Genomic DNA, 19,879 nt, shown 5'->3' with positions numbered 1-19,879 from the left:
CTCCCCCCCCCACCCCGTTCCCTTTCTTAACAAAGCTTCTTGGCAAAGTGGTAGTTGTTATCTTTAATTCCTCAATTTACCTCTTCAGTCTACAGTACAGCTTTTATCCCCACCATTCCAAGACACTTTTTTTTTGGAGAGGTTTTTGCTACCGGGCGCATGCGTTCGCCAGGGAGACAGAGACAGACAGAAAGCAAGAAATCACTCCCCAGAGGTGATGTCCGTGCTGCAGTCCTTTCTCCTGAACTCCATTCACCTCTCGGGATCTTGGGCATGCACGAACACGTGCCCAGCGTGAGTTTAAGCCCCCGTGTCCAGGACTTGAACCACAGTTGACTACATGGTAGTTCAGCGACATAGCCATTACACTAACTACTGGTCCCAAGACACTTTTTAAAAATTTGTTAGAGTGTGCGTGCACTTGCCAGAGAGAGGGAAAGTGAGAAAGCATTCCCCATGGGTGATGGTAATGCCACCATCTCTTCTCCATTTCTCCTTTAGGGATTTTGGGCACATTTGCACACACACATTTGGTGTGTGTTTCTCAAGCCTCCGAATGCAGGACTCAAACCACATTGTTTTCCATATGGAATCCAGCTGTCCTAACCACCATGCCACCAGCTGATCCCCCAAGGCTACACTCTTTAAAATCAATTGACATTCATGTTTCTAGATAGTCAAGTCTCCTTTGCTAGCTCCCATCATGTTTGACACTACGTGAAATGCCCTGCAATTCTATCCTTTGCTTATTTCCTGTGGGAGGCTATGCACCAGTGAATATCACCAGTTTCTCAGAGAGCAAACAATTAATTACACAATGCCAAAGGCCATGATTGGCTCTCCTTCACAACCTCACCTTAAAAACATACTCTGATTGGCCACTTCCCATAAAGGCCACAATTGGCTCTCCTTCAAAACCTCACCTTCAAAACTATACTCTGATTGGCCACTTCCCATAGCAAATCAGTGAGCTTAAAATCCCTCAGATTTGCATATCCAGCACCTCATGATTGGTCCACAAAAGCAACGAATCATAACCCACTTTTTACAATCCTTCATTCAACCAATCACTGCCCACCAACATGTATATAACCACGATCCCTGGCCTACAATCACCAGATGTCGCCAGACAACCCTGAAGAGCTATGACACCACATCGTTTCCTGAAGACCCTGAAGAGTTGTGACACCATGTCCTCCAGACAACCCTGAAGAGTTGTAACACTGTGTCCTCTCTGTGCTACCCACAATAAACCGAGGACCCTGAAAAATTGTAACACTGCATCCTCTGTGTTGTAACACTACATCGTTAGTACTGTTCGTCCTGTCTCTCACTCCTTCCCTCAGGAAACCTGTTCGACTGTCGCCCAGGTGGCGACAATTTCCTTTTCCACAGCCCCTAATTATTTCATCCAATGCTGCCACTTTCTTTTTTTTTTTTTTAGAGAGGTTTTCGCTATAGGGCATGTGCGCTCACCAGACAGACAGAGAGAGACATAGAGACAGAAAGCGAGAAATCACCCCCCGGGGGGAAGGTCACGCCCCAATCCTTTATCCTCCATTCTCCTCTAGGGATCTTGGGCACGCACACACACGCGCCCGGCGTGAGTCTTAAGCCACTGGGTCCGGGACGCGAACCGCGGTCGACTACGTGGGAGTCCAGCGACATAGCCATTACGCTAACTGCTGGTTCCCCCAATGCTGCCACTTTAAAGGTCCTCCATAAGCCATCAGCTCTCATGAACTTTCAGCCCTTTCTATACAGATTCACATTTCAAACTGCCTCTTAGATCTTCTAATGGCTGACTGGTGGCTCAAATTTAACACTGCCAAAATACTCTTGTTATTCCCTTGGCCCCTCCTTGAGCTTCCCCAAGCTTATATCCAATCTTTGCTCAAGTAAAATGATATCTAGGAGGGGCCAGCAGGTTGCATGGTGGTTAAGGTACTGTACTCCCACATGGCCAACTGTGGTTTAAGTCCTGGATCTGACAGCTCACTTTCACTCTTTCTGTCTGCCTCTGGTCAAATTTTAAAAAATAAAAATTAAAAATAAATAAATAAATCTTTTTAAAAAGACATCCAAAAATTCTTCTTTTTTAAATAATTATTTTATTTTATTTATTTACTTTAATTTGGCCATGAGGGACAAAGTGAGAGAGAGCAAGAGAGATCAAAAGAGGCACGGTAGCGCCTGCCTTATGGCAAGAGAGATGGAAAGTGAGAAAACAAGCCACCAGGTCCAGGACTCGAACCGTGGTTAGCCATGTGGGAGTCCAGCACCTTTAACCACCACGCCACCTGCCGGCCCCTCTAGGAATCATTCTTGATTCCATTTTCTTTTCCTCACAATGCCTATGAGCAAGTCCTATTCATTTTATCTTCAAAATATCTCAAAATATAGATCTCACCAGCTCCACCTCTGCTGCCCTAGTCCAATCCCCATCAGTTCTCACACTGAGTACAAATTTCCTAATTTGCGACCTTGCTTTTTTTAAAGAATAATTTTTTATTATTTTCTTCACATGAGTTTTATCAGAGAAAGAGAAAGGAACAGTGAGAAAGCAAGCCACCAGGTCTGAGACTCAAACTGTGGTCAGTCATTTGGGAATTTCAGTGCCTCAACCACCACACCACTTGCTGGCCTGTGACCTTATTTTACATATACTCCATAATCTATTTTCCATGCACCTGATATTTTCAAAATGTAAAACAGATCTTGTTTTTCCTCTTCTTAATCAGCCCCCCCCCATAGTCTCCCACTACTCTTAGGATAAATTCCATTCTTTACCCTGATTTACAAAAAGCTACTTTATTTTTTATTGCTCCCTTCAGTCTCATCTTTTATCTTTCTCCCTTGGTTCACTATATTCAAATCATACCAGCTTTTCCCTTCACCAAACTCATCAAGCTTATTTCTTTATCTTTTTTTGTGGGGGAGAGGTTTTTGCTATAGGGCGTATTCACTCATCAGAGAGACAGAGACAGACAGAAAGCATCAACCCCTGGGGGGGATGACCACACCATAATCCCTTCTCCTCCATTCTCCTCTAGGGATCTTTAGGCACACACCCACACGTGCCCAGCATGAGTTTAAGTCTGGGACTCAAACTGCGGTCAACTACATGGGAGTCCAGTGACATAGCCATTACACCAACTGCTTGTCCCATCAAGTTTATTTTTTAACAAAAAAATGCCAGAGGGTGCATGCGAGAGACAGAGAGAATCCCACAATAGGCCATGGTCACACTACAATCCCTTCTCCTTTTCTCCATCCTGTCAGTATTTAGACTCCCTTATCTAGTAAGCTATGGAGCTAGCAACAAGTTTGTTTTCTTTAAAGTTTTGGCCATAAGGCACATGAACTTGAAGAGACGGTGAGAGGGAAAGTGAGAAATCACACCCCAGGGGGATGGTCCTAATTCCTTCTCCTCCATTCTCCTCCTGAGATTTTGGGTACACACTCAATACCCACTGGGCATGATTTTCAAGATGCCAAGTTCAGGACTCAAACTGCAGTTGGCCATGTGAGAGTCCAACACCCTAACCACTATGCCACATGCTGGCCCCCAAGCTTCTTTCTTTTTCAGGGGGTAAGTTTTGCTACAGAACGTGTGTGCACAACTGAGAGACAAAGTGAGAAATCGCTTCTGGGGGTGAGGGGTTGGCCACAGGACAATCCCCTCCTGCGTTCTCTTGGGATTTGGGGCATGGCCATACACATACCCGGTATGTTTTCCAAATTGCCAGGTCTAGGACTTGAATTGCTGTCAGTCATGAGGGATCCAGCAAACTTAACACCACTCACCCCAAGAGTTCTGTCCACACTTCCCACAGCCATTCAGGTCTTAGCTTGAATTGTGTGCTCAGGAAGGGCTTTCCCAGACCACCCAATCTAAAGTTGCTTCCCAATCACTGTTTCTTATCACCCACATTTAAGTCTCTGTATAGCACTTATCCTTTTCATTTTTATTCTGTAAGCTCCCTAAAATGTCTTCTATCTTCTCCTGGTAAAGGGTAGGTATTCAGCAAGTATTGATGGAAAGAAATGGATGAATGGAAAAGATATTTATTAAATAATCTCAAGCCCAAAATAGGAACAAGAATCATTTACACAAACTGAAAACTGGGCTTTCCCAGTCCTCTTAGTGTCAAATGATGGGATTTTCTTTTTTTTTTTCTTTTCAAAAGCATTATTTTAATTTTATTCATTGTCATTATGTTATGTTTTTGAAGTTGACCAGAGAGAGAGAAGGAAAGTGAGAAAGCAAGCTGCCAGGTCCAGTATTCAAACTATGGTCACCCATGTGGGAGTTCAGTTGCCTAAACCACCACGCCACCTGCTGGCCCCGGGATTTTATACTTTTAAATGAGAGATAAGACATTTTATTAGAAAATAGGTTTTGCAGGGCTGGCAAGTGGCATGGTGGTTAAAGGCACTGGACTCCCACATGGCCGACCACGGTTCAAGTCTCGGACCTGGTGGTCTGCTTTCTCACTTCCTCTCTCTCTCTCTCTGATTAAACTGGAAAATAATAATGATAATAATAATAAATAAAGTTAAATAAAATAATTGTTTTAAAAAAATAGGTTTTGCATTAAATAATTTTGCCCAACAGTAGCTAATGTACGTGTTCTGAACAAGTTCAAGGTAAGAGTTAGGCTAAGCAATGACACTTCATAGGTCAGATGTATTAAATACATTTTCATAAAAGTATCAAAAGCTCAGGGGGCCAGCAGGTGGCTTGGTGGCTTAAGGACACTGGGCTCCAATATGGTTGACCGCAGTTCGACTCTCAGACCTGGTGGCTTGCTTTCTCATTTTCCTCCTCTCTCTCTCTCTCTGTCCCAGTTTGGTCAAATTTGAAAAAAAATAAGTACATTGATAAATTTTAAAAAGTTAAATAGAAATAATTATTCAAAGCTATCTCTGGAAATGATTAGATTTAGAATCACGTCGGGAAGATTTTCACCAGCCTCATTAACTCCCTACAGTAAACCCAGCACTGACAATAGATTTACTTATTTACCCAAGTGACTAAGCACAAAGGAAAGGGGAACCATCACAAAACTTCCTTGGTTCAGACGTAGGTTCTTGGTTTCCCTTCACCAAGTGTTTTAGAAATAAAACATTCCAGTGTTTCTATGTTTAGAGAAAAACAAATTACACTTTTTAATGATGTAGAATAAAATTTATTTAAAATATTTTTAAGCTTGAACTTTACTAGAAGGAGTCACTATTAATTCACTTTCTTTTTGGAAAAATAAGATAGCAAGCACTATATATGAAATATAAAGCAGTGATTTTAAAAAAAAATCTACATAACACAGTAGGAAAAAAAAATTAATTCTCCATGGTCTCAGAGAATACAAAGTGGCTTCTCTGGTGATATAAGAAACCAGTTATATTGTCATGTTTTCCTTTTGGCTCCAAATTTGAAAAGTCAGGTTACTACTACCTGTTTTAAGAGGTAGAGTATATGCTTTTCTACTAGCCCATAGCTTACTGATGAGTTGGCCCCAACAGATTCTCGTATCTCAGCCCATCTTCCATTGGTGACGACCAGAAGATCTCTACGCCATCAGAAGCAAGGCTTCCTGCTCCTCTACTTCAGATCCATGAACCGGATATCCATGATGAGAAGGAAGTTCTTAGGAAGTGGGCGGGGGGCTGGAGACAGGACAGTAAACACTTGATGCTCTAAGTCCACGCTGGTCACCACGATGAAGCCAGCCACACTTGTCTCAGAAAGGTTCTCCTCTGTGCCCTCAGCAGTGCTAACACTCAGTAGGTGATGTACCATATCTCGACCAGGTGTAACAGGTACTAGCTTGAGCTGATTATCCTCCTGAGACATGCCCAAAGGCAAACAGGAATCTGGGATGGTGGGCGCCCCAACTTTGTAGATTTTCACATCTGAAAATTTGACATTGAAGGCATGGGGATAGAAACAGCCTCGGAATCCATAGAAATACTCCCGGATACGCTCATCCCTACATTCCCGCCGGAAGTCCTTGGAGCGCTCCACCACACCCCCAGATTTAGGGAGCAGCACAGTGCGCACAAAGTGGGGAAGGTCCCGTTTCAGTTCATTGTACAGCCGTTCTTGATCCAGCACCACCACCACATCCACCTCAAAAGCTGAGGCTGCATGCACCAGGGCCTGGTAACCAGAGCCCTTGACCCAGCCACAGGTGTTAATGACACAGCCACTCACAGATGCCCTTCGGTTCACTTCACATCTTTGGTTGAACACATCTGCTAACCGAGATGTAATCTATAAAATAAAGGATCAGGTAGAAAACAAAAGACAGACAAACACATGAATATTTCATTCTTTTAGAGTAAGTGATATTAAGTAAAAAATAGTTTTTAGATTTTTTTTTTCCCAATTCGCCAGAAGGCACATATGCTTGTGGGGAGGGGGGGAGGCATCCCCTATGGAGGATGGTCACACCACAATCCCCTCTCCCCAATTCTCTCTCCTTTCAGGATTTTGGGCACACACACACACACACACACACACCAGCATGTTTTACAAACTGCTGGGTTCAGCACTCGAACTGCTCAGCCAGGCATGTGGGATCCAGCAGCCTTAACCACCAAGCCACAGGCTGGCTCACAAAACAAAACAGGTTGTGGTTTTTGTTGTTTTTGCCATAGGTTGCATGCACTTGCCAAAGAGACACAAAGAGGGAAAGTGAGAAACCATCCCCAAGAGTATGGCCACAGCACAATCCCTTCCCCTCTGTTCTCCTCCTGGGATTTGGGGCACACACAGACATAAGCCCAGTGTGATTTTCAAGCTGCCAGGTCCAGGACTCGAACTGCAATGGGCCATGTGGGAGTCTAGCATCTTTACCACCACCCGACAGACCACCCCCCCAAAATATTTTTTTAAATAATTATTTTAACTTTATTTATTTTTAATTTGACCAGAGAGGGATAGAGAGAGAAAGCAAGCTGCCAGACTTGGGATTCAAACTGTGGTTGGCCATGTGGGAATCCAGTGCCCTTAACCACTACGCCACCTGCTGGTCCCAAATCATATTTTTAATGTCTGTGGTTTTGACTTTATAACATGGATTTAATTTTTATCTATGTTGCTATTTCTGCCTATTTTTTTTTTTTCTTTTTGGAGAGGTTTTTGCTATAGGGCCCATGCGCTCGCCAGACAGAGAGAGACATAGAGACAGAAAGTGAGAAATCATCCCCCTGGGGGGATGGTCACGCCGCAATCCCTTCTCCTCCATTCTCCTCGCGGGATCTTGGGCACGCACGCACAAGCGACTGGCGTGAGTTTTAAGCCACCCAGTCCGGGACGTGAACCGCGGTCGACTACATGGGAGTCCAGCGACATAGCCATTACACTAACTGCTGGTTCTCGTCTTTTTTTTTAATGGAGAGGTTTTTGCTATAGGGCGTGTGTGCTCGAGAGAGAGAGAGAGAGAGAGAGAGAGAAAGCGAGAAATCACCCCCATAGGGGAGATGGCCACGCCTCAATCCCTTCTCCTCCAATTTCCTCTCAGGATTTTGGGCACGTTGGGCACAAACGCACGCTAGCATGCCTGGCGTGAGTTTAAGCCACCAGGTCCAGGGCTTGAACTACAGTCAACTACATGGGAGTCCAGCGACATAGCCATTATGCCAACTGCTGGTCCTGTATTTCTGCCTATTTTTTGTTTTTTTTTTGGAAAGGTTTTTGCTATAGGGCGCATGTGCTCGCCAGGCAGACAGACAGACACAGAGAGATAGAAAGCAAGAAATCACCACCCAGGGGAGATGGCCACGCCACAATTCCTTCTCCTCCGTTCTCCTCTCAGGATCTTGGGCACATGCGCCTGGCTGAGTTTAAGCCACCGGGTCTGGGACTCAAACCACGGTTGACTACATGGGAGTCCAGCGACACAGCCATTACGCTAACTGCTGGTCCCTCTGTCTATTTTTTTAAAGAATTTTTTATTTAACTTTATTCATTATTTATTTTAATTCGACCAGAGACAGAAAGAGTGAGACAGAGAAAGTGAGAAAGCAAACCACCAGGTAGGTCTGAGAATCGAACCACAGTTGGCCATGTGGGAGTCCAGTGCCCTTAACCACCACGCCACCTGCCAGCTCCGCTTCTGCCTATTTTATGTCCTAATTTGAAACTGAATAAATCACTAAGAATAGGTTTACAAAAATTTTGAACAATCAAAGTTGACTTATATTTGATATTGCCTTTTTAAAAAACATATGGCATTAGTATTAGCCGAGGGAGCAAATTGCTTCTTTCCCCCTTTATTCATAAGACAGTACACACATGCACACTTGACCTGTGTGTTCACACACGCTCTATAATATAGATAGCAAGAGCAAGAGCGAGAGCTGCCTCATGTTCTGGTCACATCTTAATACCCTCTCCCTAGTCCTCCATCTAATCAGAGCTCAGGTACCTGTATGCCTCCCCAGTGTTTTAGGCTGATCAGGCCAGGGATTCAGACTATAGTCACCATGTAGGATCCAGTTTCTTTTGGGCAATGTATTACCACTGAACCATGGAGCTGGCCCAGATTTAACTAGTAAACTTCCCCACAGGTTCCTACTCTCATAGCAACCCTTCCCTTTACTCCATTTTGGCTCAGGTTCTGACCTTATTATAAAGCTTGATGTTGGTACCAGGTGTGGTGGAGCCAAAATGATACACCAGGGGGGCTTGGATAGAGAAACCCTCTTCAACATCTGCTGGCCGTTCAATGTAGAGGGCTCCCATGGTACCAGGGATGGACACAGAGCCCTGGCCCACATCCAGTTCCACGTAAGTGGGACGGCGGCCCAGACGCACTGCATAATTGAGCAGCAGGCGACACACTGTGGACTTGCCCACATCAGTGGGGCCCACTACCATCACGCGGGGGCCTCTCTCCTCTTCCTTTTCTGCCTGCCTCCGCATCTGTTCCAAAGCGGTGTGAGTGTTGAGGTAAAGCAACATTGGAGTGTCCTTAGAGACATAAGCCACCTCAGTGCGGCCACTCAGTTGCAGAGAACAGCCATGCCAAGTGAAAACAGCCACCTTGGCACCAGCATCAAAGGTGAATTTCTTGTTTCGGGTCAGTTCTGTGCCAAAGATCTCAGCCATGCCAGCCAACAACTCCAACTGAACTGACTGAGATGCTTCCACCTCAAAGCGAAGTTCTGTTTCTCGCTCTAATTCAAATTTAGTCGTTGGTTTCTTGTCATCATTGGCCTCCTCTCCCATTTTATCTGTGTAGCTGTTGTGCCTAGAACACAAAGTAAATGTCAGATATAATCCTAAATCAGTCCTCTGTTCAAAATCTAATGGACGTTTCTCCTCACCTTGCTTTTAATTTTCTTTTAAAACATTACTTAATTCCATTAGTTATTATTTTTCAATTAGACCAGAGAGATACAGAGAGAAAGGGAAAGGGAGAAAGCAAGCCACCAGGTCCAGGATTCAAAGTGCGGTAGGCCACGTGGGAATCCATGCCACCTGCCAGTCCACATATATATTTTTTAATTTGCCATAGGGCATATGTGTTCACCAGAGATTGAGAGTGACTGAAAGAGAAAAAGAGAGAGAGAGACAGAGAGCGCACACGAACGAGCGGACCCCACAGGGCGATGGCCATGCCACAATTTCTTCTCCGCCATTCTCTTCTTGCAATTTTGGGCAAACACACACCCGAAGCCTAGGGTTTTTTTCAAGCCACTAGGTCCAAGACTCAGAACCAAAGTTGGCCATGTGGGATCTAGCCACCTTAATCACCACACCATCAGCTGGCCCTACATACTTCTTACCACCATCTGTTTCCCTATGTATTTGTTATTTTTTTTTAAATAATTATTTATTTAATTTTATTTATTCATTCTTTTTTTTTTTTTTCAATTTGACCAGAAAGGGCGAGAGAGAGAGAGAAAGTGAGAAAGCAAGCCACCAGGTCCGAGACTCGAACCGTGGTTGGCCATGTGGGAGTCCAGCACCCTTATCCACCATGCCACCTGCCAGCCCCAACCTCTATGTATTTAAGTATCCCCCCACTAGAATGTAAGAGTTAGGCATTTCTTTTTAAGTCTATTATTTTATTTAACTTTATTTATTATTATTTTCCAGTTTGATCAGAGAGAGACAAAGAGAAAGCAAGCCACCAGGTCCGAGACTCGAACCGTGGTTGGCCATGTGGGAGTCCAGCACCCTTATCCACCATGCCACCTGCCAGCCCCAAGAGTTAGGCATTTTTGCAACGTATCTCTATGGCTTGGTAGAACAGAGCTTAACAAACTATAGGCACATCAAGAACTCACTGAGTGAATAAATGACTCACACCTACAGAATGACAGAGGGTTTGGAGATACCACCTTCATTGCTCCCTTCATCTCTCTATTGGTACACTTTAGCCTTGAGAAAGCAACAGCCACCCACTCCCTAACCTCAGTCAACAAGAATGGGTGTGTACAAGCCAGATGCAAAGCAGAGGACACTGAGTTTGAACTTCCAAAAGCATTAAGACCCTGCTTTATGTGTAGGGAGGTGGCTTGTTGTTGAGGCATTCCACTCCCACACGTCAGACCACGGTTTTGTGTCCCAGAACTGGCAGCTTGCTTTTTCTCTCATTCTGGTGAGCACATGGGTTCTACAGCAAATTTTAAAGAATAAGCCCTGGCTGCCATGCTCCTCAGCGGAAACGCACTTCCTGCAAGGCCTTGGTGAACACCTTGGGTAAACCCAGCCGAACCAGGCCAGCCCTGCCCAGCTTTTCCAAAGCATTCACAATGGTGGACGAGCTGGTACTGCTGCCACACATGCTCCTGATGGCAGCACCCTGTCCTGAGCATTGAGAACAGTCAGTTCATGGAACAGCTGCGGTTGCTGGTATGAGAGAGTCTGCCTGCTGCACCAGGTACGTCTGCCTAGCTGCCTGGTATCCTTCCCCAAAACATTTAGTGGCAAAAGCTCCCAGCTCCCTGAATTTATCATGCAGATAGCATCTTATGTGCTCGTGAACAAGACCAATACTGCAATGACGCCATGAAGGTGGCACTCCTAATCAGCCTCCTCACCAGGGAAGCCCAGGAGTCGGTGATTCCCTACAACAAGATGGATAGCCCCATCCTGGGCATTTACTAGGCCTTCCTCAATGAGTGAAACAGTGTTTGGCTGGGATGATGATGAAGACAACTATGAAGAAGCTGATTACTAGGCCTGGAGCCCCTCAGGCCTTGGGGGAGGGGGGTATGCATGCCACCACCTCCTCCCTCTACTCCCACTCCATCCCTCAAGGAGCCGCTGCGCTCTCCTGTGCCCTCAGAGCCCTTGCCCGACCCCTGACCTCCTATTCTCTTCCTCATACCCCTTTTAGTGCCTGTCTTTGTTCCAGGAATAGCACGCCACTTACCTGCTGCTAGGGCTGGGGCTTCCTAGCTCTGAAGCACACTTTCATCCACTCTGGCTACTCCCAGGACCCCTTCCCAGTCTATCTGAACTGTGTCCCGGGTCCCAGCTCTCCACCAGGCCCTTATTACAAACTGGTCAGACCACCCACAGCCCTGCTGCTGCCACTAACCTGACTGTCAGGCCTCCATCTTCCCAGAGACCTAAGCCACTGCTTTACAACTGCCCACCACATGGCATCAACAGGCCAATGCCACTGGAGAGAAGGACCAATCTAGATGGTGCCTGAGTTGGCTATACCCCTTCAGACATTGATTTGGACAAGTCACCAACCCACAAAGGGGTCAATCTTTCAGCCTGGTTACTTCCTCGTGTACTCTCAGGGTCCTCCTCTGGCCCACCAGATTGCTGCAGTGGTCTGGTGTGCCTGGCACCCAAATAATTGACATTTCTTTTCTCCGCACTGGTTTTGCACAGCTGTCATTTTTTTTTCAAAACTGCAACAGTCCGATGGGACCAGCAGTTAGCATAATGGCTATGTCACTGAACTCCCATGTGGTCGACTGCAGTTTGAGTCTCAGACCCAGTGGCTTAAACTCATGGCGGACGCGTGTGCATGCGTGTGCGAGATCCCGAGAAGAGAATGGACTGCGGAGTGGCCATCCCCCCCGGGGGTGATTTCTCGTTTTCTGTCTGTCTTTCTGGTGAGCGCACATGCCCTATAGCAAAAACCTCTCCAAAAAAAAATCTGCCACAGTCTGACAGATGTGTGTATTTGGACAAATACTCAAAACAAAACAAACAAATAAGCAAAAATAGGCATTCAGCCTAGTTCCTCGATACTACCTGAAAAAAGCACTGGCATTATTTTATTTCTTTTCTTTTTGAGCAGAGGAGTTATTTTGCTATAGGGTGCGTGTGCTCACCAGAAAGACAGAGAGAGACAGAGAGACAGAAAGAGAGAAATCACCCCCTTGGGGGGATGGCCATGCTGCAATCCCTTCTCCTCCATTCTCCTCTCGGGATCTTGGACAGGCACGCATGCATATGCGCCTGGTGTGAGTCCAAGCCACCGGGTCTGGGACTCAAACTGCGGTCTACTACATAAGAGTCCAGTGACGTAGCCATTAAGCCAACTGCTGGTCCTGGCATTATTTCCAATAAATATCAAGCACTACAAGAAATAAAGAAAATAATAATAATAAATACAATTGAAAAAATAATTCCTTTTTAAAATAATTTAATTTAATTTATTTATTTTAATTTGACCAGAGAAAGACAGAGAGGGAAAGTAAGAAAGCAAGCTACCAGGTCCAGGACTCAAACCGCAGTCAGCCATGTGGGAGTCCAGCCCCCTTAACCACCACACCAACTGCTGGCCCCCCAAAATAATTCTTATATAAAGAGACCCTGGGGCCAACAGGAGGCATGGTGGTTGAAGGTGCTGTATTCCCATATGGCCAGCTACAGTTCAAGTCCCAGACCTGGAGGCTTGCTTTCTCACTTTCCCTCTGTCTCTCTCTAAAATAGTAACAACAACAAATAAATGAAATTAAATAAATATTTTTAAAAATAAAAAGACCCTGTTCTGCATTATGATTAAGGTGCTGGAATCCCAGATGTCCCACTGTGCTATTCAAGTCCTAGACCTCGTGACTTGAGTAACAGGTGAGGTGTGTGAGCCTGCCTGCCCAAAATCCCAGAAGGAGAATGGAAAAAGGACTGCAGCACGGCCATCCTGGGGGTGGGGTGTGTGTGTGTATATGTGATTTCTCACTTTCCCTGTCATTGTGTCTCTCTGTCTCTCCTGCGAGTGAGCACAAACACACTATGGGAAAAACCTTAAAAAATAAAGACCTCAGGACCAGCAAGTGGTGTCATGGTTAAGGTGCTAGACACTCCCATATGGCCAACCACAGTTCAGGTCCTGGACTTGGAGGCTTGCTTTCTCACTTTCCCTCTGTCTGTATGTGTGCCTTTCTTTGTGGTCAAATTAAAATAAATGAATGAGTTGGGACCAGTAGTTGGCGTAATGGCTATGTTACTAGATTCCCACGTAGTCGACTGCAGTTCAAATCCCAGACCCGGTGGCTTAAACTCACACCAGACAGGTGTGTGTGCATGCCCAAGATCCCAAGAGGAGAATGGAGGAGAAGGGACTGCGGCGTGGCCATCCCTCCTGGGGGATGATTTCTCGCTTTCTGTCTCTCTCTTTCTGGCAAGCGCATGTATGCCTTATAGCAAAAACCTCTCCAAAAAAAAATGAATGAGTAAATAAAATTAAATAAATAATTATTGTAAAATAATCATAATAAAATTTTATAAAATAAAGACCTCGGGCCAGCAGGTGACCTGATGTTTGAGGTGCTGGGACTTCCCATATGGCCAACTGCAGTAAAAATCCAGGACCTAGAAGCTTGCTTTCTCACTTTCCCTCTCAGTCTTCCTCTGGTGAAATCATATGAAACAATAATAATAAATAAAGTTAAAATAATTCTTTAAAGAAAGAATTATTTATTTTATTTATCAGTATTTGCTTTAATTTGACCAAAGAAAGACGTAGAACGTGAGAAAGCAAGCTGCTGGGTCCGAGACTCGAACCGTAGTCAGTCATGTGAGAGTCCAGAGTCTTTAACCACCTACTGCCCTTCAAATCAGTAATTCCTTAAGAAAAAAAAAAAGACCTCGCTCTGCAACTATCAGCAGTATCTTTGGCCAAATCACTTAACCTCTCGGAACCTTCTGAGATGCCAACTGGAGGCCATTACACTTCCTCACGGACGGTATTGGTATTACTCTAGGGATTAGCTGGGACGAAAGGGTGGAAAAGCGCTTGGTAAAGTAGGAAACGCCAAGGAAGCGTGAAGGGTTATACCGATGTGGACCTCAGCGCTACGTACAGCATTTGTCTCAGCGAAACCTGCCCAGACCCAAGAAGACTACAGTCCTGTTCCTAAGCTTATCACCTCACCTGCACAGCCGCGAGAAGTCCTCTCGGACAGGACCCAGAACCACCACAGACAGCGCTCGCCACGACCCACGCCGGAAGCCAACACGGTCCCGCGCTTGCGCAGTGGACAGAGCCGCGGCCGCGCGCTGCTCCCTGGGAGGTGTAGTTGTGCCGGAACGGCCACGGTGTGCTCGCGCCGCCGCTTGGCCTTCTGGGAGTTGTAGTTTTTTTAAAAAAGGTTTTCATCGTGACGTCCAAGGTGGGCGGGGCAGCGGCCGTCATTGTTCGCCAAGCCAGCGGGAGGAGGGTAGGAGGCGTGGTGGCTACGCCCCCTCCCGAGGCCCGGACGGGTGCAGGGACGAGCCCTAGTCCAAGCGGGTCCTGAAGGGGTGTCGTCCTAGTGTTCCTGCTTGCCTACAGTGTGGGCAGGAGAATGGCGGGTGGGGAGGGGGAGCGCTCGGTATCTAGGTCCCACGATGGCTTGCTGCGTGACTGTGGTCCCCGCCGGTGGGGCCAAGAAATGGGAAAATTACCTAATTCCCTTTAGGGCAGGAACAAAGCGAAGGGTAGGAAAAGTGGAGGAAAACAGCCCCTCAGATGCCATACTGAACAGGCATCCTCTTCGCGACAGTGTTGGGCACGTAGAAGGCATTCAGAATGTTTTTCTTTAGTAAATGAATGAAGTACAATGATTTCTTCTAGTTCCCTGATAGATCAGTCACAACCGGAAAACCACTTTCCCACTGAGCTGAGAGTTTCACTTGGGATTCACTTTCCCTTTTTTTTTGAGAGAGAGAGAGAGACTTTTGCTATAGGGCACCTGGGCTCCCAAGGAGACAGACACAGGGAGACAGAAGGTGAGAAATCACCCCCCAGGGGGATGGCCATGCAGCAACCCCTTCTTCATTCTTTCAGGATTTAGGGCACGCCTTCACACATGCCCGGGCGTGAGTTTCAAGTTGCCAGGTCCCCAACCTCTTGGTCACATGGGAGTCCAGTGCCTTAACCACTATGCCTCCTGCTGGCCCCCAGTTTCCCTCGTAAGTCCATAACAGTTATACAAGTTCAATAGTTTATTCTGCAGCCAACAGGTTCTCCACTTCTGTGACTCTTAACAAGGTCGAGCTTTGGAATCTTGAATTATTTTTATGCCACTTGTTCACTGTGTGACTTTAAGCAACTTCATTTCTCTGAGACTATTTCTTGTCTATAAAATGGGCATAAGAATGACAGTACCCTGGGCTGGCAGGTGATTCAGGGCGCTGCACTCCCACATGGCCAACTACAGTTCAAGTCCTGGACCTAGCGGCTTACTTTCTCACTTTCCTCTTTCTCTCACTCTGTCCCTCTCTGGTCAAATTAAAATTTTCATTATAGGCTTGAAGGGTGGTGGAGACTTATAGCAACAAAATTGTTCATTTGATTGTTTTTTGTTTTTGGGGTTCTTTTTGCCAGAGGGAGATGGAGAAAGCACCCACCATGGGAAATTGTCATACCATAATCCCTTCTCCAATTCTCCCTCTTCTAGGGATTTTGGACATATGCACACATGCTTCCGGTGTGATTTTCAAGCCACTGGGTCTGGGACATGAACCGCACAATCAGCCATGTGGGTTCCAGCTCCCTTTATCAGCAGGCCATGGGCTGACCCCAATATCATCCATTTGTACAGTGTATATTTCTTTTCTTTTAATTGTATTTAACTTTATTTTTTTAAAGAGTTATTTTATTTAACTTTATTTATTTATTAATTTACTTCAATTTGACCAGAGAGAGACAGAGAGAAAGCGAGAAAGCAAGCCACCAGGTCCAGGACTCAAACCATGGTTGGCCATGGGGGAGTCCAGCGCCCTTAACCACTACACCATCTGCTGGCCCCTTTTTGTTTTGTTTTGTTTTTGCTAGAGGGCAAATATACTCACGAGAGAGACAGACAGGGAGAGGAGATAATATCCCTTCTGGGGAATGATCCTGCCTCAATCCCTTCTCTTCCATCTCTCTTTCTGTAGTGTGTTTCTCAAGCCTCCAAGTGAGGGACTCAAACCAGTGGGATTGTGGGATTGGCTATGCGGGATCAACTGCCTTAAACACAAGGCCATTGAGTTGAGCTGGCCCTAGTACATATTCCAAAGCTCTTTCACAGCCACCCTATAAAGTTAGCTTTATTATCTCCAGTTTCAGATAGGAGGGTAGACTGACTAGGTGCTCTAATTAGAGGCAGGGCTAAAATCCAGTTACTGCAATAGCAAACAGTTATGTAGGGTGAGATGCTAGGTACTGTTCTATGGGACTTACAGGTGTAAATTCTTTTTTTAAATTAAAAAGTAATTTTTTGCTATAGAGTGTGTGCGCTCACCAGACAGACAGAGAGAGACAGAGAGATAGAAAGTGAGAAATCACCCCCTCAGGGGGGATAGCCATGCCGCAATCCCTTCTCCTCTATTCTCCTCTCGGGATCTTGGGCACACATGCACATGTGCCCGGCATGAGTTTAAGCCACTGGGTCCAATACTCGAACCACGGTCTACTACATGGGAGTTTAGGGACATAGCTGTTACGCTAACTGCTGGTCCCATAAATTCATTTAATTCTTACAAGAATCCTGTGCAGTAGGTACTGTATTGTCCTCCCCATTAAATTTTCTCATTCCTCCACCATGCATGCATTAGTTCACCAATTAACTATTGGTTATCCCTAACCTTATCCCTAAGGTTATCCCTAGGTTTTTACCATTCCTCAAATATTGAATTCTAGTCTTCCATCAAGTTTTCTCCCTGACTGCTCATCCTCTCCCTTTTTTCAGTCCGTCTCCCAGATCGATTTGCTTGCCTCCACACTCTCTCCCATGAGGCACTTTCTACCAATTACCTGAAGGTCCTCTTTACTTCGGAATTATGTAACTATCTCAAGCTTAATTTAGAGAGAACCCTCTCCCCTCCTTTAAAAATGCTTTGCCTTTTTTTTTTTTTTTTTTATAGAGGTTTTTGCCCTAAGGTACCTGTGCTTACTGGAGAGAGATGAGAAGGAAAGTGATAAATCACCCCTGGGGGGTGGGGGAATGGCCACTCAGCAATCCTTCTCCTCCATTCTCCTCTCAGGATCTTGGGCATGCATGCATACCTGCCAGCATGATTTTGAAACCACCCGGTCAGGGGCAGGAATTGCAGTCAGCCATGTGGGAGTCCAGCAACATATCACTACGCAATCTGCTGGCCCCTATATTTTGCTGCTTCTTCTTCTTCTTTTTTTTTTTTTCTTTTTAGCAAATATTACTTTTTTTAAATAAAATTTTATTTATTATTACTTTTAAAATACTGTGTTGAACTTTATCTTATTTATTGATTTATTTATTCATTTATTTTTAATTTGACCAGAGAGTGACAGAGTGAGAGAAAGAGAGGGAGAGGGGATGTGAGAAAGGAAGCCACCAGGTCTGGGACTCTGAACCACAGTCGGCCATGTGGGAGTTCAGTGCCCTTAACCACCACACCACCTGCTGGGCCCCTTAAGCAATTTTTTAAAAAGAATTATTTTATTTAGGGGCTTGAAATCACACCAGGCACATGTGCATGCATGCCCAAAATCCCAGGAGGAGAGTGGAGAAAAAGGGATTATAGTGTGGCCCTTTCCCCTGGAGGGTAATTTTTCACTTTTCCTCTCACTGTCTCTCTCTGTCTCTGGCAAGTTCACAAGCCTACCAAAAAAAAAAAAAAAAAAATCAGGGGTTTCATTTTTGGGGATACATTCTTTGTTCAAATACTGTATTTTAGTGGCATATGTGGAGTAACATTCCATTTGAAATAGTCTCAGTCTATTGAAATTTATAACTGTTAGGAAAATAGCAATGAATGATGTAATTTCTTCAGAAGATGCTAAGTTGATCTGTGCTCCTTTTACAAATTACTTAATTTTATTATTATTGTTGTTTTTTTAATTTGCGATAGTGCATGTGTGCTCACCAGAGAGAGAAGGGGAATATGAAAAAGTAAGCATGAGTCCCAAGCCACCATATCCAGGATGTGAACCACAGTCAGACCTGTGGGAGTCCAGCACCTTAACCACTATGCAACCTGCTGACCCCTGGTCTGTGTCTTGAAACTATCAAGATTTAATCCTCTCTGAATTTAGATGTAAGAAACGGAGAGTCCTGTTTTGAAATAACACTTACTCCTTTTCACTAAGTGCCTGTCATGTGCCAGGCACTTTTTAAGGTTTTATATGTTCTATCATTTTACTTTGCCTCTCTATATTCTTAGCTTTATTTAACAGAAGAACAAAACTGGGGCCAGCAGGTGGCATGGTAGTTAAAGGCGCTGGATTCCCACATGGCTGACCATGGTTCAAGTCCTGGACCTGGTGGCTTGCTTTCTTGCTTTCCCTTTCTCTCTTTCTCTGTCTGGTCAAGTTTAAAAATAATAGTAACAAGTGGAATTAAATACGTAAATAAGAGTTCTTTATTCCTGGAGGAGAAAGTGCCTCAGATCCTTTCAGGACTCTGGGTCTTCTGGGCATGACACAAACCAAGGTGAGGGAAGAGGGAAGAAAACCCCTTGGATCCCTGCAGGATTAATTTATTTAAAAAGGAAATAATAAAAAATACTCAACATGCAAAAATCTTGTGAAGAAGGTGAAGGAAAACCACAGAACATGCCAAAGTAGAGCAAAACCACCCTTAGAAACACGTACCACAAGAGGCAGAAGGAAGCCCTCAGCCCTCCAAAGAAGGTGTAAACCAGGAAGCAGAAGGAAACCTTAGAGCAGGGCCAACTCAGCCCAGCTAGGGATTGAAAGAAGACACTCCCGTTAGGTATTTGGACCCTGAAGAAATGCTAAGAGGAGTAGGGGAGGTGGAAAGGCTTAGGGAAGAGGTACAGTAAGAAACAAGTTCGTGATGATGCAACGGAAGCAAAGACATTCACACAGCCGTCCTTATCCAGTGTGCTTTAGGCCTTGAGTTCTTTTTGGTCTGACACTGAAATCTGGCCCCTGCTTTCTTTCTGTTAGCATTTTCTGATGTATCTTTGACCTTAATCTTACTTAAAAAGTAATTATTTAATTTTATTTATTCATTCATTTATTTTAATTTGACCAGAGAGAGAGAGAAAGTGAGAAAGCAAGCCACCAGGTCCAGGACTTGAACTGTAGTCGGCCATGTGGGAGTGTCCAGTGCCTTAACCACCATGCCACCTGCTGGTTCCCCATCTTAATTTTACTTTTAATCCTCTGGTCGAATTTTGTTTTAGGAAGTTTTCTTGTTACCAGCAACTCGCTGGATTTGGGATTTTGGCCCATTTTCCAGGTCTATTTTTTCAGTTGGGAAGTTTTACACATATGCATGGAAATATGTTCATTCCATAATGTAACATAAAACATAATAGATTATAAAGCATCATATTTAGTATCAGCTCACATATGTAGGGTAAAATTCCAAATTGTGTGTGTCTACATATATACATATTTCAAAAACTTAACCATGCTTCATTTCTGTGTGGTTTAAAGTTTCTTTTCTTTCTTTTTTTTTTTTTTTTACTTTCCACTTA

General features: G+C 44.8%; 1 protein-coding gene and 2 pseudogenes across 1 annotated transcript; 2 read left to right on the top strand and 1 right to left on the bottom strand.

Annotated features, from left to right (window-relative positions):
• Nucleotides 1–5,543: 5,543 nt before the first annotated feature.
• CLP1 (cleavage factor polyribonucleotide kinase subunit 1) lies at nucleotides 5,544–14,439 on the bottom strand. The gene is made up of 3 exons (XM_006160819.3): nucleotides 14,361–14,439; nucleotides 8,633–9,260; nucleotides 5,544–6,277 (listed from the first exon to the last, which is right to left on the bottom strand). The coding sequence occupies exons 2-3, from the start codon at nucleotides 9,236–9,238 to the stop codon at nucleotides 5,606–5,608; spliced, it is 1,278 nt and encodes a 425-aa protein (XP_006160881.1). The 5' UTR covers nucleotides 9,239–9,260; nucleotides 14,361–14,439; the 3' UTR covers nucleotides 5,544–5,605.
• Nucleotides 10,212–11,865, top strand: LOC102490125 (protein LDOC1-like; annotated as a pseudogene).
• A 4,484-nt stretch (nucleotides 14,440–18,923) lies between the features above and the next one.
• LOC102489713 (transcription elongation factor A protein-like 8) lies at nucleotides 18,924–19,293 on the top strand (annotated as a pseudogene).
• The last annotated feature ends 586 nt before the right edge of the window (nucleotides 19,294–19,879 follow it).

This window comes from Tupaia chinensis, unplaced genomic scaffold (assembly GCF_000334495.1).
Source record: "Tupaia chinensis unplaced genomic scaffold, TupChi_1.0 Scaffold000709_1, whole genome shotgun sequence".
In the NCBI taxonomy this organism is placed as follows: Eukaryota; Metazoa; Chordata; class Mammalia; order Scandentia; family Tupaiidae; genus Tupaia; species Tupaia belangeri.
This window is presented reverse-complemented; position numbering and strand designations above follow the sequence as displayed.